The sequence below is a fragment of the Macaca thibetana genome, chromosome 1 (genome assembly GCF_024542745.1).
Source record: "Macaca thibetana thibetana isolate TM-01 chromosome 1, ASM2454274v1, whole genome shotgun sequence".
Lineage (NCBI taxonomy): Eukaryota > Metazoa > Chordata > Mammalia > Primates > Cercopithecidae > Macaca > Macaca thibetana.
In genome coordinates, this window is record NC_065578.1 from 116,488,532 (window position 1) to 116,515,225 (window position 26,694).

Genomic DNA, 26,694 nt, shown 5'->3' on the forward strand with positions numbered 1-26,694 from the left:
AAGATTCCAGATAGTGGGACAGTGGAGTGAAAAAAGAAAAAAAAAAGTAGAAGTACTAAGGATTTAGTCCTGGCCAGCCATTGTTTCACTGTACTCTGATTCTACCCCCATCCGACATTTCCATTCCCTGTCTTAGACATTTGGCTCCAGTGGCTGCAGAAAAATTAATTCAAATTCTGGTTACTTGTGCCTTCAGCATCCGTGGTCTCTGTAGAGGCATAGGTAACCTAGGGCTGCATCGCCTCCTACATCCACGCTGGCATCACCCACCTGGTAGTCATCAGCAAATGAAATGAACATCTATAAACTAAGATGAGAATAATACCCTGAAAGGTAAAGTAATTAAAATTATAACAATGAGATGGCAGTCAAAACAATACCCATGTTTATTTAATATCTGTCATTTGAGAACTATGGGGTGGCCCATTCCTATCACCTCATGAATCCTCTCTATACTTTTATGAGAGAGGAAAGAGCGTAGGTCAGTTACAAAAAAAGCCAATGTGGGGCAAGGTTAATCAAGAAAGCATTGTTGTAGAAGGGGAAGGCCTGAAAAATATGATGACTTTGGATATCAGATATGGGAGGGCATTCCTGGGAAGTAAAAATACCAGCCTGTCCTTTGGTTCCTGGGCATCTGCTCAGCCAGCATCTGCATCTAGTTTGGAAGGTGGGAGAAGGCCCCAGACGCTGCTCCTGGGCTCCCACATTCACATACTTTTGTCTCGTCGTGGCTTCTATTCTTTTGTAATTACCCCAGTGCCTAGTTTCTTGAAGGTGTCCTAATGTATATTAACAAGTATTATTTTTAAAGGCATTACATTTTCATAATATTGGGTGAATTACAATTAAACAGATTTCTTTAAGTCTATAGGATTTTTTAAAGCCTTTAATATGCTAATATGCACAATGAATGCCCTAGAAGAATATATATTAGGTCAAATCCTTTGAAATTACCATTTTTCTTTTTCTTTTTCTTTTTTTTTTTTTTGAGACTGAGTCTCACTCTGTCTCCCAGGCTGGAGTGCGATGGCACGATCTCTGCTCACTGCCAACTCTGCCTCCCAGGCTCAAGTAATTCTCCTGCCTCAGCCTCCTGAGTAGCTGGGGTTACAGGCGCCCACCACCATGCCCAGCTAATTTTTTTTTTTTTTTTTTTTTTTTTTGAGACGGAGTCTCACGCTGTTGCCCAGGCTGGAGTGCAGTGGCGCGATCTCGGCTCACTGCAAGCTCCGCCTCCTGGGTTCACGCCATTCTCCTGCCTCAGCCTCCTGAGTAGCTAGGACTACAGGCGCCTGCCACCGCGCCCGGCTAATTTTTTGTATTTTTAGTAGAGACGGGGTTTCACTGTGGTCTCGATCTCCTGACCTTGTGATCCGCCCGCCTCGGCCTCCCAAAGTGCTGGGATTACAGGCTTGAGCCACCGCGCCCGGCCTGCTAATTTTTATATTTTTAGTAGAGACGGGGTTTCGCCATGTTATCCAGGCTGGTCTTGAACTCCTGACCTCAAGCGATCCACCCACCTTGGCCTCCCAAAGTGCTGGAATTACAGGTATGAGCCACTGCGCCCAGCTGCAAGGTTCTTTTTTTTTTTTTTTTTTTTTTTGAGAAGGTGTCTCGCCCTGTCGCCCAGGCTGAAGTGCAGTGGTGTGATCTCGGCTCACTGCAACCACTGTCTTCCGGGTTCAAGTGATTCTCCTGCCTCAGCCTCCCCAGTAGCTGGGACTACAGGCATGTGCCACCACGCCTGGCTAATTTTTGTATTTTTAGTAGAGACGGGGTTTCACCATGTTGGCCAGGATGGTCTCCATCTCTTGTGATCCACCCACCTTGGCCTCCCAAAGTCCTGGGATTACAGGCTTGAGCCACTGTGCCCGGCCCACAAGGATTCTTTTAACTGTAAAATTGCTTTAAAATTTTGTTTTAACACAAAAAGTTTTCATGGAGAAAGCAGAGCACAAAAGCACACACATTGTATTAATAACTATGTAAAAACTATGCACAGTTGGACTTTAAAATGGCAAAAACAAACAAACAGAAAGAGTCATATATAAGGATAGAACTATGGGCCAGTCATGGTGGCTCATGCCTGTAATTCCAGTTCTTTGGGAGGCTGAAGTGGGAGGATTGCTTGAGCCCAGGAGTTTTTGAGACCAACCTGGACAAGATAGGGAGACACCGTGTATAATAAATAAAGTAGCCGGGCATGGTGGTGAGTACCTATAATCCCAGCTACCTGGGAGGCTGAGTTGGGAGGTTGCTGGAGCCTGGGAGGTCGAGGCTACAATGAACCATGATCTCACTGCTGCCACCCAGCCTGGGAAACAGAATTCTGAGAAAAATCCCAGTGTACCCCCTCCCCATTCTTTCCAAGTTTGGAGAGTAGTGTCAAGGAGAAGATGACCTCCAGCCAGGACTTCAGTATTACGTTCCTCTGCCTCCTCACTGAGCTAGGTGGACTCCAAGACCTAAGAGACAGGTAAAGCATTACCCTTTGAACAGCTTCTCTGTCTCCTTACCCAGATGAAGCCTGCCTACATAGATCTTCTTCAGGAATACCCGAAGTCTTCAGGTATTCCCATCACCCAATGGCTCTTTTCCAAAGTTTGCATTTAAGTTGGTTATTTGAAGTTCTGTACAGGATCCTACAGCAACACTATTTACAGATGATGGTTAACTTTTCCAGCAGGGCCCCAGATATCTGTTGGATTCTAATGTTTTAGATGTTCTGCACATTTATTTATTTTGAGGCAGGATCTCACTTTGTCACCCAGGATGGAGTGCAGTGGTGTGATCTCAGCTCACTGCAACCTCCGTCTCCCGGGGTCAAGCAGTCCTCCCATGTCAGCCTCCTGAATAGCTGGGACTATAGGCGTAATCCCCGCTACTATGCCAGGCTAATGTTTTTGGTTTGTTTTTTGTTTGGTGGGGTGCAGGAGGTAGAGACAAGATTTCTCCATGTTGCCTAGTCTGGTCTCGAATTTCTGGGCTGAAGTGATCTTCCTGCCTTGGCCTCCCAAAGTGTTTGGATTATAGGTATAAACCACCCTGCCCAGACAATTCTGTACATTTATAATGGGAAAGGAAAATAGTAGAAAATAATCCTATCATAAATGCAAAACTATAGTATAGAATGCACTCTTGAGGGTAACTTAGGGAACTAGCTCCAACTTACAAAGCTGTGTCCATGGGAAAATGTCTTCCTGGGCTTGCTTACATCACTGTCCCAAAAGCCCCTCAGCAGCCTCTTGGTGGAGAGTGAGACTGTCATTGCCCAAGAGAATTCCTCTGCCCAGACGTTTAGACAAAGCCTGGCCTGCGGGAGGGACTCCCAGTGCAGCAGCACCACAGAGCTGCTGACCAGAAAGGCACAGTAACTCAGGATTATGGCTTTCTCCCCAGGGCTCTGTGGGGGAATCCCTCCGTGTAGGGGAAATTCTGGAATCCTGATCTCCCCCTTTCCCTGCACACATCCCACTCACAAATGCAGTCTTGTTCCTAGGTTCTGAGCCAGCAGCAATTTGCAAGCCTGCCCCTAATATTCCTTGCATACTGTCCTTCTGAAGGACCTGACATGAGTAAGTACCCAAGAGATATATAGCCCCTCTATGGGGAAGCACCCACAGAGCTGGTCCCAAGGTGAAGGTGACCACTGTGGGGGGCGGGGGTGGGCCTTAAAAACTTGGCTTGTTTTGCTAAATTGCCATGACCCCATATTAAGGTCATTAGACAAAGATCACCTGGCCTAAGGCCAATAAAATGACACCATGACTTTCCCATCAAATCTGGCTGCTTCTCTCTTGGCTGCAGAAAATCATTAATATTTGGTCTCTCTTCAACAAATGGAAGAAAGAAGGAAGAGGCTAGAAGGCAGTTTCCTTGCATGAGCAGAAGTGAAATCAAATCTCAGCTTCTTGCCTCCCTCGTCCAAATCTCTCCCGCCTCAGGGCTTTCCACCAGGACCTGTCTGGAAAACTTATCTCAAGCTTTAAGGGCTTATGCCTGGGGCTCCTCTGGATGCGAAAAGAAATTCCCTCCCACACAGTACTTGCTATGACATGACTTACCCTATCATGCCTCATAAGACTTTATGAAGCTTCTGCCAACCACTTTAAAGGATAATTGTTCCCATACTGTTATATTCTGTTCCTGAACACTTAGGTCTTTTGGCAAAAGGTAGGGTCAATCACCAAATATAGGAAACGGATGAAAGGGTATGTCCTTGTACCTGACTGCAGAGCTTGGTGGCTTTGAGTCGTGGGGGCAGCAGAGGAGAAAAGCTGCCACCAGCAACTACATATAGAGAAACGGAGGCTGAGAGACCAGCCGATGTCAGGAGTGAGGGGGAGAGCAGCAGATCAGGGGAGTGTAGTGTCATGGAAACCAAAAGAAAGAGCTTCAGGGAGGTGGTGGGGACATCTGTGTTGAATGCTGAAGTGAAGACAAGATAAGAACAGAGGTGTAAACATTAGACTCGGCCATGTGGAGGTGATGAGAGGCATTGACAGGAACAGTATCTAGGTATAGTGGGGACAAAATCCATCTAGAGTAAGTTGAAAAGGAAATAAGAATATGTTGCTAAGCGCTTTATGTCTTAGCTCATCTAATTCCTATTACAATCTTATGATGTAGATTCTAATATTATCCCCATTTTACAGATGAGGAATCCAGGCACAGAGAAGATAATTAAATTGCTCAAGGTCACACAGTTAGAAAGTGTGACTCGGCTCACTGCAGAGTTGGATGGACCCAGACAACCGGGCTCCAACCTGTGCTTGAAACCTCTACCTCACTCTCCTTTTGCAATGCCACAAAACCAGGATGAACACTCACTCCAGGCAACACTAGCAACAAGTGCTGAAAAGGAAAAAAAGAGAGATGGGGTGGGTAGCTGGAGAGGTTGTGGGACCGAGACAGGTTTTTCTTTAAAGACAGAAAATCCTGATACACGGGTTGCACGCTGATGGGGATAATAGAGGTGCAGAGGAGAGACTGATGATGTCGGCTGGAGGAGGTGTTTGTGAGCTGGGAGATGAGATGGATCCAGAGCACAGAGGGGCTGACCTTTGATAGGAGCTGAGCAAATCCTCTGGTACCAGGAGGGGAGGCAGAGAAAAAGGGCACCCGGTGAGTGTAGCAGGTAGTTTCGGATGTGAAAAGATGAAGGAGTACCTGTCTGCTGGTTTCTCTTTTCTCAGTGAGGGGTAGAGCAAGATAATCATCTGAGGCTGGGCTGGGGAGAAGGGATGTGGATTGTAAGAGGATTGAAGAGGGAAGAGAGGTATGAAATGGCCATTCTGGGGGTGGAGGTGCCAAGAAAACACAATGAGGAGGCAAGGCGGGGAGCTACAAGAGACAATTCCTACATTTTATGGATGCACTCTCTGTCTCTCAAATCTTTCATGGTTTTTATCTATGACATTTTTCATTTTAAATTGCAGAAAAAGAAGGAGGAAACCTGCCTGCCCTCTCTCCCATGATCCCTGTGCTGGCAGCAGCGGGAACACATCTGAAGTGATGTGACAGGAAATCAGAAGCATTGCAGGCGGATGGTTTGGGATTGTGAAAAGCGCATACAGAGAGAAATGTAGCCTGGGTTTCTTACCTGTAGAAACTTCATGGCTTTTCCTTTGTTTTCATCGAGACCCATCTGCGGCTCTGTAGCAGACTTCTTAAAGAAGAATGTGCAATGATAAATGATCCCAGGTGAAATTTATATCTGTCTGCATTAAATCCTTGTGCTTTTCTGGAGGAATCAGGGAGCACAGAGAGGCTGCTAATACAGACAATCACCTGGAGGTCTTGTTACACCACAGATTACCAGGCCCTGCCCCCAGAATTTCTGATTCTTTGCAGGATGGGGGGAATGAAAATTTGCATTTCTAATAATTCCCAGGTGGTGTGGATGCTGCTGGTTGGAAGACCATACTTTGAACATTGAGTTTGGATGGGGAAGGCCTTAGGGTTCATCTAGTTCACCACCTCAGGTGGCAGAGGATTTCCCACACCTCACAGCACAAGGATTAGAAAAAGGATATCTGAATCCATTGAAATCTCAAAAGATTCCAGACAGAAAATGTCCTTAAGTCCAGCTGCTATTGTTGGACTTGTTATTCCTCTCCCTCCCTCCAAGTCTCTGTTTTCTGCAAAAACATTGGAGGGAATAATTTGAGAGTAATTAACACATAAAGTGCTATTTACAAGACGCTGCTCTGAGCTCTTTACTTGCATTAACTCACTTAGTCTTTATAACAGCCCTGTGACCTAGGTGCTACTATTATTAATGCCCAATTTACTGATAAGGTAATGAAGACACAGAGAGGTTAAGTAACTTCCTTGAGGTCACCCAGCTAGGAAATGGAGAGCTGGAATACATGCACAGATCAGACTAACTCCAGTATCCACGTTATTTCCACACTTTCATATGGCAAAAGTAAGTATGTATGCAGTCTGGGTCTCTCAGATTTGTGGATTCTTGGTGCTTGGGTAAAATGTGGTCTGCTAGGGTCCAACACAGTTCTTTTTTCTTTTTTTTCTTTTTTTTGAGAGGGAGTCTCACTCTGTCGCCCAGGCTGGAGTGCAGTGGCGCGATCTCGGCTCACTGCAAGCTCCGCCTCCCGGGTTCACGCCATTCTCCTGCCTCAGCCTCCCGTATAGCTGGGACTACAGGCGCCCGCCACCACGCCCGGCTAATTTTTTGTATTTTTTTTTTTTTTTTTTAGTAGAGACGGGGTTTCGCCGTGTTAGCCAGGATTAAATGGCGCCCGGCCACTCAACACAGTTCTTAGCTAGGGTCCCTGGGCAATGTAAGATCATTGAAAAACCCTGTTTTGGCCGGGCACAGTGGCTCACGCCTGTAATCCCAGCACTTTGGGAGGCCGAGGTGGGCGGATCACGAGGTCAGAGGATCGAGACCATCCTGGCTACTACGGTGAAACCCCGTCTCTACTAAAAATACAAAAAATTAGCCAGGCGTGGTGGCGGGCGCCTGTAGTTCCAGCTACTTGGGAGGCTGAGGCAGGAGAATCACTTGAACCTGGGAGGCAGAGGTTGCAGTGAGCCGAGACTGTGCCTCTGCACTCAGCCTGGGCAACAGAGTGAGACTCCATCTCAAAAAAAAAAAAAAAAGAAACCCTGTTCTACCATTCTTTAAATGCATGGCCCTTGGACAAGCTGCATACTTTATTCTGATTATCCCATTGATAAAATAAGGTGTTCTGACTTTCTGAATTTTTAAGTTAAGAAGGAGTTTAAATATATATATATATAAATATATATATTTATATAAATATATAATATATTTTTTGTATATTTTATGTGTGTGTGTGTGTGTGTGTGTGTGTGTGTATATATATATATATAGAGAGAGAGAGAGAGAGAGAGAGGTCTTGCTCTCTTACCCAGGCTGGAGTACAGTAACACCAAGGCTCACTGCAGCCTTAACCTCACAGGCTCAAGCAGTTCTCCCACCTCAGTCCCGAGTAGCTGGGACTACAGGTATATACCACCACATCTTGTTGATTTTTGTATTTTTTGTAGAGATGGGGTTTCACCATGTTGCCCAGGCTTTCCTCAAGCTCCTGAACTCCTGGGCTCAAGTGATCCACCTGCTTCGGCCTCCCAAATTGCTGAGATTACAGGTATGAGCCACGGTGCCTGGCCAGCATATAATTCTCACTGAGTTTCAGTCACTCCTTACTCCTGCACTCATTCATCTAGAGCAGCTGCCTGAAGCAACACAGACCAACAATCCACAGTTTCCAGCCAATTCTGGGAAGAGCTCTGCCCTTGGCCAGCTAAGAATTCTTCTGCCATGACAGTCACTGAGGAGGCGCGTTTTTTGCCACTGATGAAGGGTTCTGCTTAAGTAGCAAGAGAATAAGCACAGCTGATTAGAAAGGTAATTTTTCAGTAAAAGTCAGTATAGAGGACTAGGTAGTAACAGGTTGGTTCCTGCCACTGGCTGCCTAGGAGACACTGAGCAAGGTAACTTGCCTCAACATTTGCATCTATGAAATGGAGATAATTAGGACTATGAGACAGTTGAGCTAATTAAGCATTACCACGTGCTTGGTCATAGTCACATCGCTCCAACTGGCCCCTGAGGTTGTTGTTCTTGGTGTCAGCAGTGCCTCAGCAGAGATCTAGACGCTGAGCTTGTACACACTAGGACCTCCCAGATGCACCTCACCCACCCTGAAGCTCTTCGCCACCAGCTTTTAATGCTCTATACTGGAATTAAAAGAGTCAGACATTTAATAAGTCTAAATCCTAGCATCCTCAGGTTTAGAGAAGGAGTGTGTCTCAGACTCATGGCAACAAAAGGTGTGGTGGACTTTATTATTATCTTTTTTTCTTTTCTTTTCTTTTTTTTTGTAGAATAAGAATCTACAGAACTCTACGAGTATTCTCATGACAACAAAAGGTGTGGTGGACTCTATTATTATTATTATTATTATTTTGTAGAATAAGAATCTAGAGAACTCCAGAGTTCTTTTAGAGCTAACTGAATTTAAGAGATCCCTGGGGCAATTAATCCAAAGTATACCCTCACTGCGACATCTATTTCAGGGTCAGAAGTGCCAGTGGAGTCGTGAAATTGAGCTTAACAAATTTTTATGGAGAGCCAACCGAGTACCATGGATTGTAGAGGGAGTTGCAAGTAATGAGTATAGCAATAACTAACATTTATGGAGTTCTTAGGATGTGCCAGGTACATAATTATCACATGTCATTCATACAGCCCTAGGAGTTAGGTACTATTATCTGCCCCATTTCATAGATAGGGCAATTGAAGCTCTTGGAGGGTGAATGTTCATGGTGGAACAAGGATTTGAATCCAGATGCATAGCCATAGTGCTGCATTGCCTCCCTACCACAATGAGCAAGACAGAGTCCCAACCCTCAAGGAGTGAACGCTGGTGAGGGAAACAGGCACCAGGAACAGATATTCATAAACATGGCTGACTGTGAACATAAGATGGGCAACTGATGGCAACTAGAAAAATCCTGTAAGACTTCGAAGTGGAGGTGGCATTTGAGCTGAACAAGGAAAGAAATGAGTAGCATTGCAACAGGTGGAGACGGGGGAAAAGCGTAACGCTCAGAAAATCATCTACCCCCGATGGGGGCAGGAACACAGGTGCCACCTATTTAAGTCTTTCTTCCAATGTACAATTTATCTTATTTTGCAGATTCCTGTCCTGTTCACAGGATGGACTCAGAAGGTTCTGAAGGCTCAGATTTTATAGGCTCAGGGAAGCTGAAAGTTGGACACCAATATGGCCTGTGCTGAGATCTCCTCAGCCCAGGCTCAAGCAAGATTTTCTTACCAGACAAGCTTCCATGGTGTTGCTCGGCACTGTTTTCCCCGACCATCAGGGTCTGAGATGTCTGAGCCAGGCACCAGCTGGCAAACTTAGGAGAAATGGGAAACCAAAATTCCAAAGCAAACTCCCTGAGCCTCCTTGTTCCAGGCTCCCTCGTTCTCTACTTCATCCACCTTCCTCTGGTAGAAAGATCCCTGCTCCTTCTCTACTCAGTAGCTTCCTTCCTGTGATGTTTTTATCAATCCCATTGTCACCAGTGATTTCAGATGAAACAGGGCAAATGTTTATGGATCACCAGCCTTGCGTGTTCCATGAGACTCCGCTCTGTTGACATTCATTAATCTCTATCCTGACCTCTTGCTACCTTTCTTGCCATTTATTCTCAGCTCTTTCCTTGACCCCCCCTCTTCCTCTGCCCACCCTTGAATGTTGGTGTTCTTCAGCTCTCCATCCCAGCCCCTTGCTTCTCTCCCTCCATGTGCTCTCCTTAGAAGCCACCCACTATGACTATTCCTTGCCCTTGAGCTATTGACACTCAGATGTCTATCCCCTGCCCTGACTTCTCCTAGTTTTAGCCTCATGCCTTCTGCTGCCCAGGGAGCATCCCTGTCTGAAGGTCCCAGGGGAATCTCAAGCTCAACACATTAACTAGATCTCCTCTCTCTTCCTTGTCCCCAACTCACTGCACCCAATCCAGAAACATGGAAGTCATTCCAGGATCTGCCCTTTGCCTCATCTACTCTTATTCTGCAGCATCCTACCTGCCCCTCCAATCATTGATCAAATATCACCAGTTTTAAGTCCAGTGTTTCCTGAATCCATTTTCCTCCTGGAGTTCTTTACTGTCACTCTCATCTATGCCAGTCCCTGTCATTCTGTATACTCTGACCACAACTGTTTCCCAACTCTTCTTCTGGCCTCCAGGCTTACTGCCCACCTGATGAAAACCACCTTGACCCCCTTCTGAAGGCTCTGAAGGCTCAGATTTTATAGGCTTAGGGATATTGAAAGTTGGACACCAATATGGCCTGTGCCTGTAATGGCTCCTCATCACCACAAATCCCAGTTCTGAGTCTAGTGAAGAGGGCCCACTGTGGCCTGGTGTGATCACTCAGCCTCATCTCCCAGCATTCCCTGCCTCATCTTCATGTTGTGATGATAATACAGAGTAGTGTGCAGCTTTCCAACATACCATACTCATTCGTGAGTGTTACTGCATTTGATTTAATTCTGTTTCCTCTACTTAGACAGCCTTTCCCACCCTTCTTCACCTGGGTCATACGAACTCATTGTCCAAGACACAGCCCACCGATCCTCTGGCTCAGAAACCCTCCCCAAAAGCCTTGGGTGACGGAAGTGCTCCCGTTGCAGCCTGTGCTTATTGTCTCAGGACTTAAGGGTGGCACATTAGAGTTGTTATGTGGGAGTCTTTCTCCTCCATTAGGTTATGACCTTAACAGCATCTTGCATCTTAGTCACCTTTGCCCCATTGTCTAGTGCAATATTCAGGACATAGTAAGTGCTCAGTTAATATTGTTCACTGGAACTTAATCCCCTCAGAGCAAGGGTTTTCTACCCCTGTCCTCCGAGCAGGCACTCTGCAAATGTTCCATAAGTGAACGCTGCTGCTGTCGACAGCCGTGATGGGGAGAGGGGAAGAGGGTTCTAGTCACATAGCTCCTAAATGTGCACGGAGGCCAGGCATGGTAAAAACTGCACATCAGCATTCGATTCCTGAGCAGTGTGCATGCTGGGAGTGAGATCTGAAGGAATTAGGCTCTCTGGTAATTATGAATACTTAGGAGAATAACTCACCAGGTCTGCAGAGGATGGCAGGCCCTTTCATGAGCGTTCCCACATCACCACTGTTATGATCACCTCCAGAAGAGGTATTTTTATGAATGAAGGCCATTATGACAAAGGGAGAGGGTTGTTAGGGTCAAGAGTTCCCCCAGGCAGGCTCCACCTGCATCCCTAAGACGAGCTTTCATGATCCTGCTCCCCACTGAAGCTGCTCATTGGCCCTCTTCCTGGAGGCCCCTTGCACAAAGGATCTGCCACCCTCATGGACAGTCACTGCTTCTGAAACTGCAGAGCGTGAATAGCTAACAAGGCATGCAGGGGCCAACAAGAGGAGTCTCTGTTGATTCCAATGGGTTTCTGAAGGGTGGGGGATCCGAATTTTGAACACCCACCTCCTGCTAATCCTCCAGCAAAACCAGTCAGACTGGATGCAAAGCATTATGAGAGAGCCCACACATCCCATCTGACCTCCGAACAACGGAGCCACTTGTCATAGGAGGAGCGTTTCATGTCCTTGGGATCAAGGCTGGAGGAATGGGGGGCATGGGGAGCTGGGACTGGCAGGAGCAGGGGCAAGGGTGGCAGGGGGAAAGAGCTTGGGATTTCAGAGCAAGATCCCCGCATGCACAGTTTCACAGTCACCCGGCCTTAACTTCTCTGAGGTGATAACGAGCCCTCACAAGGCAGTGGTGGACACACTGCTCTAAGCCACCTGGTGCAGGGCAGGGAAAGAGGCGCTCACAAAATGCTGGCTCCTCTGACATAGGTGCTTCTTAGGGACATCCTCTCAGGGCAGAAGGGTCTAGAGGAAAGCCCCCCGCCACCCACTGCTTCTCCTGGAGCACAGTGCTCTAGCCAGGCACAAGGGAGGGGAAAAGTGCTGCCGCAGCCACCCCCGCCAGCCCTGAAGAGCTCCCCACCCCTGCTACCAGGCAAGTGATTTCAGATAAATGTGAATCAAGTCGGCGGGAGCTGATATTTTGTTTCAAGGAAAAGAATTTTCTAGGCTGCCTCTGGGAAGTAACATTACTCTCTTAGTCTCTTCACAAACTTTTCACAGTTGACCTGAGGATTCCTTTCCTCTCTCCTTCCCTCTCTTCTTTTCTTCCTTTTGTGGGAAAAAGAAACAGAAATTGGAGGACGAATCCTTCAAACAACCTCTAGAACCACCAAGTATCAGTCTCCCTAAACACTGTCCTGAGTTGTGACTGACATTGGATCAATCATTTCAAGAAAACCCTGCACTTTCCATCTCTTTCTCTCCAGGACGGTAAATGCTGTTCTGAGGGAAAAAGAGGCAACTAGAATGTAGCTCAGGGGAGAAGCAAAATGTAGGGGAGAGGACTTGCTTCCTTCTTCCTCTCTGGAGAGTTCAGCAGCAGCAGCAGCAGCAAGTTCTCCTCTCCAAGGAGCTCCTAGGAAAACTAGGGACCCCACCTTTGAGCTGGGTGGGGGGCTGGGGAAGGGTGTTGGTGAGAATTGCTCAGGAGTAGCAAGAAATCACACCCACAGAGAAATGAAAGTACATTCTCCTCCTTCCCCCTGGGCGCTGCATAAGGGGTCCTCCTGCATCCCCTCCACCGTCGCAGTCGTGGATTCCCTGCCATCCCGCAATGCAGCCCACACCAGCCTGCTCGGTGTCCCCAAAACGGTGCTCACAGCCTTGACATCTCAGGGGAATGCCCAGCCTGGCACACACTCCCCTCAGTCCAAGCTGCCCAGCAAGGGCCAGCCCTCCATGGCAGGCCACCAACCAAAAACCTCCCTAACCCTGAGCAGGTGCCCTGAGCAGCTGAGGTGGGATGTTAAGTAAAGTCCAGTTAGGCTTTTGTCTGGCCAGGCTCCCGCTGGACCAGATAAAATTACAGGTGGGGTCCTATGGGACAGCCCAGCAGTGCTCAGCACCCCCAAAAAACCTCACTGCTGTTCCCTTCACCCATAAGGATAGACAGAAGTGTATATACTACCTCCAGAAGAGGATCTGCCCCAGGGAAGCCATGGCTGGGGAAGGTTCCCAGCGTATCTGGGTACTGGCTGAGTGGAGCTGCTGCTGCCCTCCTTGGTGACTCACAACCAGCTCCCGTGTGCTGGCCTTAAATAGTGTGTTCAGGCCGGGAGTGGTGCATGCACCTGTAGACAGCTCAGGTATGAGGAAACTGGCTGTGCAGAATTCCCTGCAGGCACAGTGGCTGCCTGCTCCAGCCAGCCAGCCAAGCCAGGGGCTCAGAGCTGCCTTTCCAAGCCTTGACTTTGGGAGAGGATGACGGGGAAAAGCTTCCCAGGCCCTTGCTTCAGGGCTTGCATTCAGCAGGACTTTCCTCCTGACTGTGGAAGGGAGCTGTAGGGAGGGAGATTTAATCTCAAAATAAGAAAGGACTGGAATAACTCAAAGTGTCAGGCTATGCTAGGAGCCTGGGGGCCAGGAGTCCCCATCTCTGCTGATAGATGATGCTCAGAGGCTGGGTCACCACTGGTCAGATCTCTCATGGAGGAGACTCATGCTGGGGGACCTCAGGAAGGCCATGAGCTGAAGTGACAAGACCACTGAGTTTGTCACTCAAGACTGTCTCCTGAGATGCCCAGCTGGGTGTGCAATTCTCTTCCAGTTTCATTTCAGTGGGAGCGGGAGAGGGCCAGCACTTCCCACCTTGCAATTTTTTTGACACTCCAAAAAGACACTGAATGTACTCTGCTTCAACTGGCCCTCTCTCTGGAGATCCCCAGACCCAGAAGCTTTGCTGTCAAAGGTGAGTGGGTTAGCAAAAATCTCTGACATTGCATCCAGCAGATTGCCAACTAGGCAAGATTCTTGTTAAAGCCTAAGCCTTGCTCTCTGTCTCTCTGTCTCTCTCTCTCTCCTTATTGTTTCCTCCAGCCCCCAGGAGAACCTCAGATGGGAAAGTTTCATGACTGGTTACCCAGTTTACTGCTGCTGCTGACTGACTATGTTTGCAGTGAAGGTGCTCCAGGCCTTCAGCAGCATCCTCCTAGGGTTGGCGTATGGGCAGGTGGAGCAACCATTGAGTAAAGATGGTGCAGGAAGGGAGAACTGAGCAGTGAAAAGAAGGCAACAGGAGAGGGCAAGGTCACAGTGGAAAGACCTTCAGAGTCACACAGCTAGGTTCAATTCCTGGATTCCTAATTCATCGTGTGGCTTTGAGAATATCACTTTACTTCAAGGCGTGTCTCACCAGGCTGGAGTGAGGAATAAATGAGAGGGGGTCTATGTGCCTTCCCTTCCCCAGAGTAAGTAAAGGGCGATGCCCTGGAATCTATGCAGCGCCGGTGCTGAGTGGGTCCTTCCCGGGTCTGGGGAAGCTGAGGGCAGTGGGAGCAGTGGTTTCTGTAATTCCAACCAAAGGCACAGGGATTCTGCCCTGCCCCTCAATGAGCCTTAAGAAGAGCAGCCTCAGCTGGGCACTGCGGCTTAAGCTTATAATCCCAATATTTTGGGGGGCCAAGGTAGGAGGAATTTTTTTTTTTAAGACTGAGTCTCGCTTTGTCATCTAGGTTGGAGTGCAATGGCGCAATCTTGGCTCACTGTGACCTCTGCCTCCTGGGTTCAAGTGATTCTCCTGCCTCAGCATCCCAAGTAGATGGGGTTACAGATGCGCCACCACACCCAGCTAATTTTTGTATTTTTAGTAGAGACGGGGTTTCTCCATATTGGCGAAGCTGGCCTCGAACTCCCGACCTCAAGTGATCCACCCACCTCGACCTCCCAAAGTAATGGGATTACAGGCATGAGCCACTGCGCCTGGCCGGTAGGAGGAATTCTTGAGCCTAGCAGTTCGAAACTAGCCTGAGCAGTATAGTGAGACTTCGTCTCTACAAAATTAAAAAAAAACAAAACAGAATCCTTCTTGTAGGAGGCAGACAAACAAAAAATTAGCTGGGCATATAGTCCCAGCTGCTCAGGAGACTGGGTGGGAGGATCACTTGAGTGGGAGGTTGAAGCTACAGAGAGCCATGATCATGCTACTGCACTCCATGCTGAGCAACACAGCAAGACACTATCTCAAAAAATAAAATAAAATAAAATAAAAAACAAAAAAAGCAGCCCCACCTCAAACATCCTGGGGCAGAGTCATGGAGTTTCTCTCTTCTAGCCATGCATCATCACTACAGGAACAGCTAAGGATGACCCTGGAGGGAAAATCAAGAACCCAGCAGAGACACCTCCAAGTAAGAGGGAAAATGCCGCTGAAGCGGCCCGCCTGTTAGAGGGCAGGCATTACCTGGCAGGGATGTGGAGCTGAAAAGCATTCTGCTGCCTCTGGAGAAGCAAATGGACAGTACTCTGGTTCTGACTCCAAAACCTGAAGAGTATCACACACAAAATAATGAGGGAAATCATTGCAAATCTACAGCCCAAACGTGTGTGTGTGTGCACGTGTGCACGTGCGTGCATGTGTAAAGAGAGAATCTTGGAAACATGGAACCCTCCAGCATTTGAAAGCCTCTCTTGGTTCCCCTGACACTGTTTTCTGAGACTCTCACTAATGCCCCTTACTGCCTTGTGCCCAGGCCCTTTTCCTTCACCTCTCCCATAAGTGATAGGGGTCCCTGTGGTCCTGTCCTCTGCCTTTTCTTCTCATAGCATGCATGTGCCCTGGGTGACCTCGTCCACTGCTCTGCTTCAACTGCTCCTCTCTCTGGAGATCACAATATCTGCATCCTCACCTCCCTTCCCTTGACCAAACCCCAACCCCACACACCCAGCTGCTTAGTGGACATCTCTACTCGGCTGTTTAGAAGGCACCATCCCCCATCTCTAACCCGGCTACTCCCCCTAGGTCACACTTTTTGGAACACAACAGCATCCCACACTAGGCTGCACAGTCAGAAACCTCAAAGCCACCCTTTATTCCGCCTGCCCATCTCCCTACATCCCTGATTCCTCCTCCTTGTGTTAGTCTACTGAGGCTGCCATAAAAAAGTACCATAGACTGGTGGTTGAAACAATAGAAATGTATTTTCTCATAATTCTGGAGGCTGCACAGCTGAGATCAAGATGTCAGTGGAGTTGGTTTCTCCTGAGGCCTCTCTCCTTGGCTTGTAGATAGTGTCTTCTCCCTGTGTCTTCACGTGGCCTTCCCTCTGTGTGTGTCTGTCCCGATCTCTTCTTCTTCTTTTTTTTTTTTTTTTTTGAGACAGAGTTTCACTCTTGTCGCCCAGGCTGGAGTGCAATGGCGTGGTCTCGGCTTACTGCAACCTCCACCTCCCAGGTTCAAGCAATTATCCTGCCTCAGCCTCCCAGGTAGCTGGGATTACAGGCACCCGCCACCACGCCCAGCTAATTTTTTGTATTTTTAGTAGAGACAGGGTTTCACCACATTGGACAGGCTGGTCTCGAATTCCTGACCTCAGGCGATCCACCCGCCTCGGCCTCCCTAAGAGCTGGGATTATAGTGCTAGCCCTAATCTCCTCTTCTTATAAGAACACCAGTCATATTGGATTAGGGCCCACCCTAATGATCTCATTTTAACTTAATTGCTTCTTTGGAGGCCTTATCACCAAATACAGGGGGTTAGGAGTTTATGAAATCTGGGGAGAGACATAATTCAGCCCGTAAAACTCCTCTATGCCTCCTAAGTCCATCCCTTCTCTCTATCCCCAATACTATTGCCCAGATTTCCTCCCTCATCATTTCCAATTTGAATTACATTATTAAATAGTGTCCTTCTCCTAGTCTGCCTCTCCCTGTGCTGATCCACCCACTTCCACTAGAGTGATCTTTCTCAAATGCAAATCTGATGAGGCACTTGCCTGCTTGAAATGACCAATGCCTCTCCAGAACCTGTGGTCTGGCGTCTGCCTACCTGTCCAGATTTTTCCCTCACGTCCCCTCTTCTCATTCTGTGGACCAGCTCTACTGCGCTGCTTCAGGTTGCTCTAAAATGCCTGCCAGCATGTTCTCCCAAGCCATCCTGCCTTTACATACGTTGCTCTTTCTACTTGGAATCCATCCCTGCCTTTTTCTTGTTTTATATAAAAGTTATGGGAAACATTCCAAACAACTACCATCTGGCAGGTGCCATGCTCTGGGCTCCCATGTGAACCTGGTGCCACTTACTATGTTCCTAAATTGGGACCATTGAATTGTCTGTCTCCTTCACTAGACACACCTTAGAAATAGAAAGGTGTCTTACTCATTTTTGTATTTCACACCAGCATAAGGCATGCATGCACAGAGTAAGCAATCATTAAATGTTTGTTGGATAAATGCACATTTTTCTTTCACAGCACACAGTAATGCTACTATTTTCCATTTATGCATCTATCTCGTTGCTAGTCTGTGAGCTCCTGGAGGGTAAAAACTAGGCCTCCTTCATCTTTTTTTGTTATCAGGTCCTAGCACCGTGCCAGGCATAAAAAGCACTCAGTAACATTTGATGGATGAGTGAGCAGGGATCAACCTGGGGTGTGATCAATCAAACATTTTCTGGAGGAGATGTCTTGTGAGCTGGATTGACACTATTAGAGGCAGCAGAGAACAAGTCGCATTTGAGATAGAGGAACAATTGATGATTAAGACAAAGGTAAGGCAGATGTAGGAGATAAGCACAAAATCTATTCTCTCCTTGTTGATCTTGGGGAAAGAGACAGAGACTGCTTAATGTATCTGGAATCAAAATGTCTTATGAATTTTTAAAAAAAATTATTTAAATCATCCAGTCACCTGGAGTTCTATTTTCTCATTGTGTATCTGCACATTTTCCTGTGTATAAGGCTTACATTTCCTTGGAATCACAGCACATTCTGGCTCTGTTAGGAAGAGCACCTGCCTGTGAGTAAGTGTGGGTCTAGCCAGTTGTTCCAAGTGTTGGCACAGAAGCGGGCTCTGTGCTGTGCTTGTGACTGGACCAGGCATGTTGCAAGCCACTCCCCTGGTGGTCTCTGGCATCCAGACAAGGGGAATGCAGTGGCACCTAGGCAGGGGTGTCCATGACCCCAAAGCCCCAGAGGGGGTGTTACAGCATGCTAATTAGTTCTTATAGTCCCAGTTTCTGCTGCCTAGTGGACAGTGGCATGTTAACAGCTCTGTGAGTTCCTCGCCCCACTCTGGCCAGCAGCTCTGGGGCTAACTTGGCACCACCACTGCTTTCTGTCGCATGGGGCAGCTGCCCTTCACCGGTGGAGGGCAGGGGGCCACAGTGTTACAGCCTTCTGTGTCCCCTCATTTGATGGGTCCTAAGTTCTTGTCCCATGTCCAAGAAGAATGAGGTCATGCTGACAATTGAAGGGTTGGGCCTGAACAAGGCCTGGGCAGGGGCATTGCTGACAGGAGCTCTCCGACTGGCAGAGTGATCAAGAAAAATCCTGTGTCATTGTGACCTCTGGAGTAATGGCTGGCAATTGTTTGTCTACACCTTAGCAGAATTCAGGCTCCCTTATCCTTCTAGCCTGGTGGTCTGTTATTGGTTTTACAAAGGCAGTTAAGTTTGGGGGAAGAGCTATTCTCACTTAAACTATAAACTAAATGTCTCCCAAAATTAGCTTGGCCCAAGCCCAGTAATAAGTGTAGCTTGAAGGCTAAAGGTCAGAAGTGAGTTGGCTAGATCAGATCTCCCCAACTGCCATAATTTTCTCACTTATAATTTTTGTAAAGGCAGTTTCAATTCTGAGAAACACCTTGTCAATAGCAGGAATTTGGAATCCTGCTAAAGGAGAAGAGATCTTATAATATTCTGCAGAGCTGGGAAGAGCAGACCTTGTAGTCTTAATATAGCAAACTTCAAAAAGGTTAATTGAAGGGGATGCTGACATCTGGTAAAATATTAAGGAGCTATCACTTTATCTGAGACCTTGACTTTCTTCTGCTAGTTACTAGCACCTCCATATAAGGGAAGGGCTGATTGCTTCATCACTGGCCAGGCTGAGGACCAGTATCTGAGGCAGATGCTATGCTTCTTCTCCATTCCTCCTTCCTCATCCTTCAGCCAGAAGCCTTCAGACATCAATTCCTGGCAGCCCTGCCTATTGGTTTACCAGTTCACAAATTTGTGTGACCCCTACTGTTATCACTAAGTCAGAATGTCCTGGGGCCTGAGTGGAATCTCTGGTCAGCAGACCCCAATTGATTTATTTATTTGACACAGGGTCTGACTCTGTTGCCCAAGCTGCAGTGCAGTGGCGTGATCTCAGCTCACTGCAACCTCCACCTTCTGGGATCAGGTGATCCTCCCATCTCAGTCTCCTTAGCAGCTGGGACTACAGGTGTGCACGACCACACCCAGCTAATTTTCATATTTTTAGTAGAGATAGGTTTTCAACATGTTTCACAGGTTTTGGCCAGGTTGGTCTCGAACTCCCGGCCTCAAGTAATCTGCCCACCTTGGCTTCCCAAAGTGCTTGGATTATAGGCATGAGCCTGTGAGGAAGGATCCGTTCCACGCCTCTCTCCTTGGCTTGTAGATGGCCATCTTCTCTTTATGTCTCTTCATATCATCTTTACTCTATGCATCTGCCTCTGTGTCCAAACTTTTTCTTTTTATAAGGACACTGTTCATACTGGATTTAGACCCACCCTAATGACCTCATTGTAATTTGAATACCTCTAAAGATCCTAACTCCAGGCCGGGCGCGGTGGCTCACGCCTGTAATTCCAGCACTTTGGAAGGCCGAGGTGGGCGGATCATGAGGTCAGGAGTTCAAGACCAGGGTGGCCAACATGGTGAAACCCCATCTCTACTAAAAATACAAAAATTAGCCATTCGTAGTGGTGCATACCTGTAATCCTAGCTACTGGGGAGGCTGAGGCAGGAGAATCACTTGAACCCAGGAGGCAGAGGTTGTAGTGAGCCAACATCATGCCATTGCACTCCAGCCTGGGTGACAGAGCAAGACTTTTTCTCAAAAAAAAAAAAAAAAAAAAAAAAAAAAATTCTAACTCCAAATGAAGTCCCATTCTGAGGTACTAAAGGGGGATGGTTAGGACTCTAGTATATCTTTTTGGGAGGTGCAATGGACTGAATATGTCCTTCCAAAATGCATATGTTGAAATCCTAACCCCTGATGTGATGGCATTGGGAGACGGGACCTCTGGGAGGTGATTAGATCATGATGGAGGAGCCCTCATGAATAAGATTGAGTGCCTTTATGAAAGGGACCCCTGGCCGGACACAGCGGCTCACGCCTGTAATCCCAACACTTTGAGAGGCTGAGGTGGGCGGATTACCTGAGGTCAGGAGTTTGAGACCACCCTGGCCAACATGGGGAAACCCGGTCTCTACTAAAAAAATACAAAAATTAGCCGGGTGTGGTGGTGGGTGCCTATCATCCCAGCTACACTGGAGGCTGAGGCAGGAGAATCATTTGAACCTAGGGGGCGGAGGTTGCAGTGAGCTGAGATTGCGCCATTGCACTCCAGCCTGGGCAGCAGAGCAAAACTCTATAGCAACAACAACAACAACAACAACAAAAGCTGGGAGACCCCCGAGAGCTCTCTCACCTTCTCTCTTCCATGTGAAGAAAAACGAAAGCTCAGCAGTCTGCATCCCGGAAGAGAGCCCTCACCACAACCTGACCATGTTGGCACCCTGATCTTGAACTTTCAGCCTCAGAATTGTAAGAAATACATGTTTGTTGTTTAAACTACCCAGTTCACGGTATTCTGTTAGAGCAGCCCAAATGGATTAAGATAGTGGGACACAATTCGATCCTAATGTTCCCTGGAGGAGGCCCACTTTCCTTCCTTTCTCCACTCTGCTGCTCCTGACTACACACACGCTGTCTGCTCTGAGCAAGATGCAAGAACTTGGAGAGAAAGGTTGGGTGTGAGGTTAATTTGACTCTGAGACACATTATCACAGGCCAGGGATGATGTGCTGGCCTACCCGGTGAGATGGGCTCCCCAGCCTGCTTCTGACTCCAGGTGTGTGCTTTTTCAAAGCTGCACATCAACAGAAAGGACAATGATGGAGGATGAAATGTTCCCAAATATTTGCTGTCCCTTCTTAGGGGAAGATTGTACTTCGCTACCCTGTTGACAGCAGGATTGGTCATGTAACTTGCTTTGGCCAATGAAATATGAATGGGAGGGACATGGGCTATTTCCAAGGGGAGGCTGCAAGACGCAGTGTGTGCTTGGTTGTGCTTTCTCTCCCTTTGGGCAAGATTGGTAATGTCCTAGATGGAAGTGGTCCACTGGTCTGGGGCCTGGAGGAAGGTTCATATGGAACCCAGCTTATACCAAACTGTGATGGGCACGTACGATGAGCCAGAAATAAACCATACTGTTAAAAGCCACTGAGACTTAAAAGTTGCTTGTTACTGGTCATAACTTTGCCAATCCCGAATGAAAAAACAACCTTCCCAAATAGAGGAGAACTGGGTTTTGCTAAGAATATATTGGTGGAGTGAGCACAAAGGTGAATTCTAAATGGATCAAACTTTATATGTGATGAATGAAACCATAAAAGTACTAGAAGAAAATAAGAATTACCTTTATAACCTGAGAGTGGGGAAGGGCTTTCTAACTATTATTCAAAACTCAGAACCCTTGAAGGAAAAGATTGCATTACAAACTGCCTTACCTAAAAATTTCATACTTGATAGAAAAATAAACTAACACCACTATCACCAAGAAAAGAAATAAAAACCAAGCAAACAAATCTTATAAGTGTGGTAGATTGTTTGCAAAAATAGCCACAAAATTCCTTCCTTTTATTCACACTCTTAGGTATTCCCTTCCCATCCTAACTCTAGCTTTACCATGTTACTTGCTTTAGCCACAGGGACAATAACAAATGTGATGCAAGCAGGGTCTTAAAGCACATGGGCGTTGGTGCTTGCTCTCTTGCTGTTTCCTGGAACCTGTGACCAACATACAAATAAAGATGAACTGTCTCAACAGAATCCAAACTGTAGAATCTTGAGCAAACAAGTGACTGTTGCTTCGAGCCAAACAATTTTGGGATGGTTTATACACAGAAAAAAGTAACTAATGTAAGGAGCAAAATCAAAATGAAAAAGTTATTTGCAACTCATACCACAAACAAAGGGCTTATGTTTCTAATACACATTTTTCGCTATGTAAATTTCCTTCTTATAAAATTTAAAAGCCCAACAACTCAGTAGAAAAATGGGCAAAGTCGTGGGGTGGGGGGAGCGGGGAGGGATAGCATTAGGAGATATACTTAATGTAAATGACGAGTTAATGGGTGCAGCACACCAACATGGCACATGTATACATATGTAACAAACCTGCAAGTTGTGCACATGTACCCTAGAACTTAAAGTATAATAAATAAATAAATAAATAAATAAATAAATAAATAAAACTTAAATGTAAAACCTTAAAAAAAAAAAAGAAAGAAAAATGGGCAAAGATTATGAACATACAGTTCACAGTGAAGAAAATACAAATAGTTGTTTAAATATATGGACACACGCTCAAACTCATTCATAGTAAGACAAATTCAGATTAAAACTCCCTCAGGATAGAATTTTTACCTGTCAGATTGGCAAAAATACAAGGGTTTGGTAACATGCTGAGCTGGTAAAGACATGAGGAAACAGGCACTCTCATACACTGTGGGTGGGAGTAAAACCTGATAGAGGACAATTTGGCAACAGCTATGAAAATTACAAATGCACACATTGTTTCATCTAGTAACTGTATTTCTAGGAACTTATCCTACAGTGTACTCATATACAAAGTGACATATGCACAAGGTTATGCAATGCAGTATTGTTTATAATAGCAAAAGATTGGCAATAACCTAAATTCATCCCCCTTTGTAGACTTACTCATGCAATGCTTCCAGTGGATGGCCTCCTTTTCTTTTCTTTTCTTTTTTATTTTTTTGAGAGGGAGTCTTGCTATGTCACCCAGGCTGGAGTGCAGTGGCACAATCTCAATTTCTGCAACTTCCATCTCCCAGGTTCAAGTGATTCTCCTGCCTCAGCCTCCCAAGTAGCTGGGATTACAGGTGCCCACCACCACGCCCGGCTAATTTTTGTATTTTTAGTAGAGACAGGCTTTCACCATGTTGGCCAGGCTGGTCTTGAACTCCTCACCTCAGGTGATCCGCCCGCCTCGGCCTCCCAAAGTGCTGGGATTACAGGCGTGAGCCACCGCGTCCAGCGTGGCCTTCTTTTCTTCTCTCTCCCTTCTCAAATGTTGCCCATCCTTGCAAGCCCATATCAAACTCAACTTTTCATTTGCAGACTTTCATGACCACACCCTTAGCAGTGACTTCTTCCTTCTTCATTATCCTTTTGTATGTATATGCTTATTTCCTTAAATAATATTTACCTCCTTATGGTGAGAAACTTTATTCATCTTTGTAAATGAAATAAGGCATATAGAAGGCCTAACCCAGAGTTTGGTACACAGAAAACAATACTCAACACATGGTGGTTCTGTGGGTCTCCCTCACCGCCCTTAACATAATACCTTGTCCTTGGTAGCTGCTCCACAAGTGATTGCTTATTAAAAGCATAGTTGTCTTCAGTGACCATGGGACACACATCAGAGAGGCAAAACTTAGCTTGGGGAGGCAGACATCCAGGTAAGAAACTGACAATTATGAATTCAGAAATGCTGGCCCCATATAATCACTTCCAGAACTTGTGGCCCTATCAGAAAATCATGTTACCCCACTCTACTGTGGCCTCCCATAATGAGAGCTGTATCCATCTCCCAATGGGCGGTCTTAGACACAGATGACTGAGGCCACATACACCCAATCCAAATAACCGATGATGGGTGTGGCCCAATGACTGTGGAAAGACCCCAAAGAATTCAGATTTATAGACTTATTGAAGAAGATTTACTGTGTGTCAGAGATGCTCATATATGCTGTCTAATTTGATCTTTCCAACAAGCCACAAAATCAGAATGCTTATCCCTGTCTCATAGATGACAGACCTTGGCATCAATCATGCCAGGATCCATCAATCATCTATGTAGCATGTATCAAGCACCTCAGGAGGTACAACTATAAGATTCAATTGCTGTTCTTAGGAAACTTCAATTTAGTAGGAAAGTGATTTATACACGTAAAAAGAAAATGACTATCGTGAAATCAGCTACATGGCAGATCAAAAGCCTCTCGGGTTGGAAGGAAGGGAGGGAGAGAGAGAAAAAAATAAAGGGAGATATAAAGGGAGGAAAGGGGTTGGAATGGTCATTAGGCATGCCACCCCAAACATTTATGAGGGATACAAAAGTGGGATGAAGCCCCAAACCCTCTTTTTACTGCTTCCATAGTCCCTGGATTGGTGGCATCATAAGAATCTTTGGTACATGTGGGCACTTTCTGTGACTTCCTTTCTTCTCCTTTCCTCTCTTTCACTGGTCATCACAGCCAGCTTTTACTTCAGTTTGTCTTTCATCATCATACCTCGTTTCCCATATCCCCCCACACCCCATAACTCCCTTCTTACCAGAATCAAAACAAAACCAAAGCAGGCTATCAAGCCTCTCAGCCTCATGGGATATTCTTGGCTCATGGCTTTCCTGAGGTGGAGCCATCAGTGTCACTGGGTCTGAAAGGGAAGAGGGTTTGACAGCAGTCAGTCCTGTTGAGTCTGCTTCCAACCACTCCACCCAAGGGGCACTTGAGCAGCAATGGGTGGAGGGGATATGGGAGAAGAACCAGCATCTTGCTATCCTAGGCAGCACCAAAGCTTCCCTCACTTGCTTAAAGCCTACTGGAGGAGTGAAGATAAAGGATTAGCACTGGGCAACAGAAACTATGAACTCTCTCCTGAAGTACCTTGCAGGCTCCTCGATACTCTTATCACCAAGTCCGTTATTCACACAGTGGCAGCCACAGTGACCAAATTCATAAAGCAGATCACATCATGTACTTCCTAACAACCCTCCAGTGGTTTCCCACTCAAGCTAAACTGTCCTGGCCTAGAAGATCTGGTCCCTGTTACCATGTCATCACTGCATCCTCTCATCTTGTCATCTGTAAAATGGGAATAAGCATGGCGGCTTTTAGAATGAAACAAGATGACATATGTCACACACAGACACACATACCATCACCACCACCAGGCCATCATGGTAGAATCTGAATAGTAAGAAATGATTAAGTTGAGCAGTTTTGCAACCATGTGAAGAATGATAGAATCAGGTACCTAGTAGATGTGAAAGGGTCAAGTTAATGGCATGGTTAATCCATCTTTGAACAAGACAATTGGACAAAAGTCTGGCACAGAGAAGTGAATGACAGAGAGAATGGAAACTTGAGGCACTAACAAGTGACATGTTGAACTGTAGTCTCCAAACTGTGATCCATAAGGAGTGGCCGGTCTAAGATTTTTAGAAACGCAAAAACATGTTTACTAATTGTCTAACCCTTGAGCTGGTGGGCCACTAGTATCTAATAAGCTTCATCACACAAGCACAACAGCTGTGTAACTGCTTGCTATGGTTTGGGTATTTGTCCCCACCTAAATCTCATGTTGAATTATAATCCCCAGTGCTGGAGGTGGGGTCTGGTGGAGGCGTTTGGATCATGGGGGAGGATCCCTCATGGCTTGGTGCTGTCCTTGTAATAGAGAGTTCCAGGGAGATCTGGTCACTTAAAAGTCTGTGGCACCTCCCCTCATTCTCTCTTGCTTGCTCCTGCTTTTCCATGTAATGTGTCTGCCCCCTCTTTGTCATTCACCTTGAGTAAAAGCTCCCTGAGGCCTCCCTAGAAGGCAAGCAGATGTCAGAGCCATGCTTCCTGTACAGTCTGCAGAACCATAAGCCAATTAAACCTCTTTTCTTATTAATTACCCAGTCTCAGGTATTTCTTTCTAGCAATGCAAGAATGGCCTAACACACTGTTCTGCCTGGTCTAACACTAGCTGGCTTTTATACATTAATGATGATATTTGAGCCTGAGTGTAATTCTATAACGTTTCATCCTACCCAAGTTTCATCTTGAAACTGGGCATTGTGGGGGATCCTGACAAATAGAATAATTGGTATCATCTAAGCATCTGTATGTACTTGGTCCTTGCTAGAACTTGTAGGGCAAGCATGGACCATTTGAATTCCCATAATCATGAATAAGGGATTCATGTGGTCCACACCCAGGTATCTGTGGTCATGTGGCTTGCTACTAAGAAAACTGGGTGTGCCTCTTCACTAGTTAAAAGCCATCACATTTGGAATAAATAATAAACATTTGCCTGCTTCTGTATTTCTTGAGGTCTAACAACACACTTTGAATAATTTTGTATGTGGGCTCTTTGTATCTTTCAGGCCTAATTTCTTTTTTTTTTTTTTTTGAGACAGAGTCTCGCTCTGTCACCCAGGCTGGAGTACAGTGGCCGGATCTCAGCTCACTGCAAGCTCCGTCTCCCAGGTTTATGCCATTCTCCTGCCTCAGCCTCCCGAGTAGCTGGGACTACAGGCGCCCGCCACCTCGCCCGGCTAGTTTTTTTGTATTTTTAGTAGAGACGGGGTTTCACCGTGTTAGCCAGGATGGTCTCGATCTCCTGACCTCGTGATCCACCCGTCTCAGCCTCCCAAAGTGCTGGGATTACAGGCTTGAGCCACCGCGCCCGGCAGGCCTAATTTCTAACAGCGTCATTTCCCATCTGAGTTCT

General features: G+C 46.5%; 1 protein-coding gene across 1 annotated transcript in view; it reads right to left on the reverse strand.

Moving 5' to 3' along the window:
• Positions 1-13,230, reverse strand: part of VTCN1 (V-set domain containing T cell activation inhibitor 1) — a 70,514-nt gene extending 57,284 nt beyond the window's left edge. The window contains exon 1 of the mRNA XM_050778995.1: positions 13,100-13,230. Within this exon, the coding sequence (XP_050634952.1) occupies positions 13,100-13,131 (32 nt within the window). The 5' untranslated portion in view covers positions 13,132-13,230. The remainder of the gene's footprint in view (positions 1-13,099) is intronic.
• Between the last annotated feature and the right edge of the window lie 13,464 nt (positions 13,231-26,694).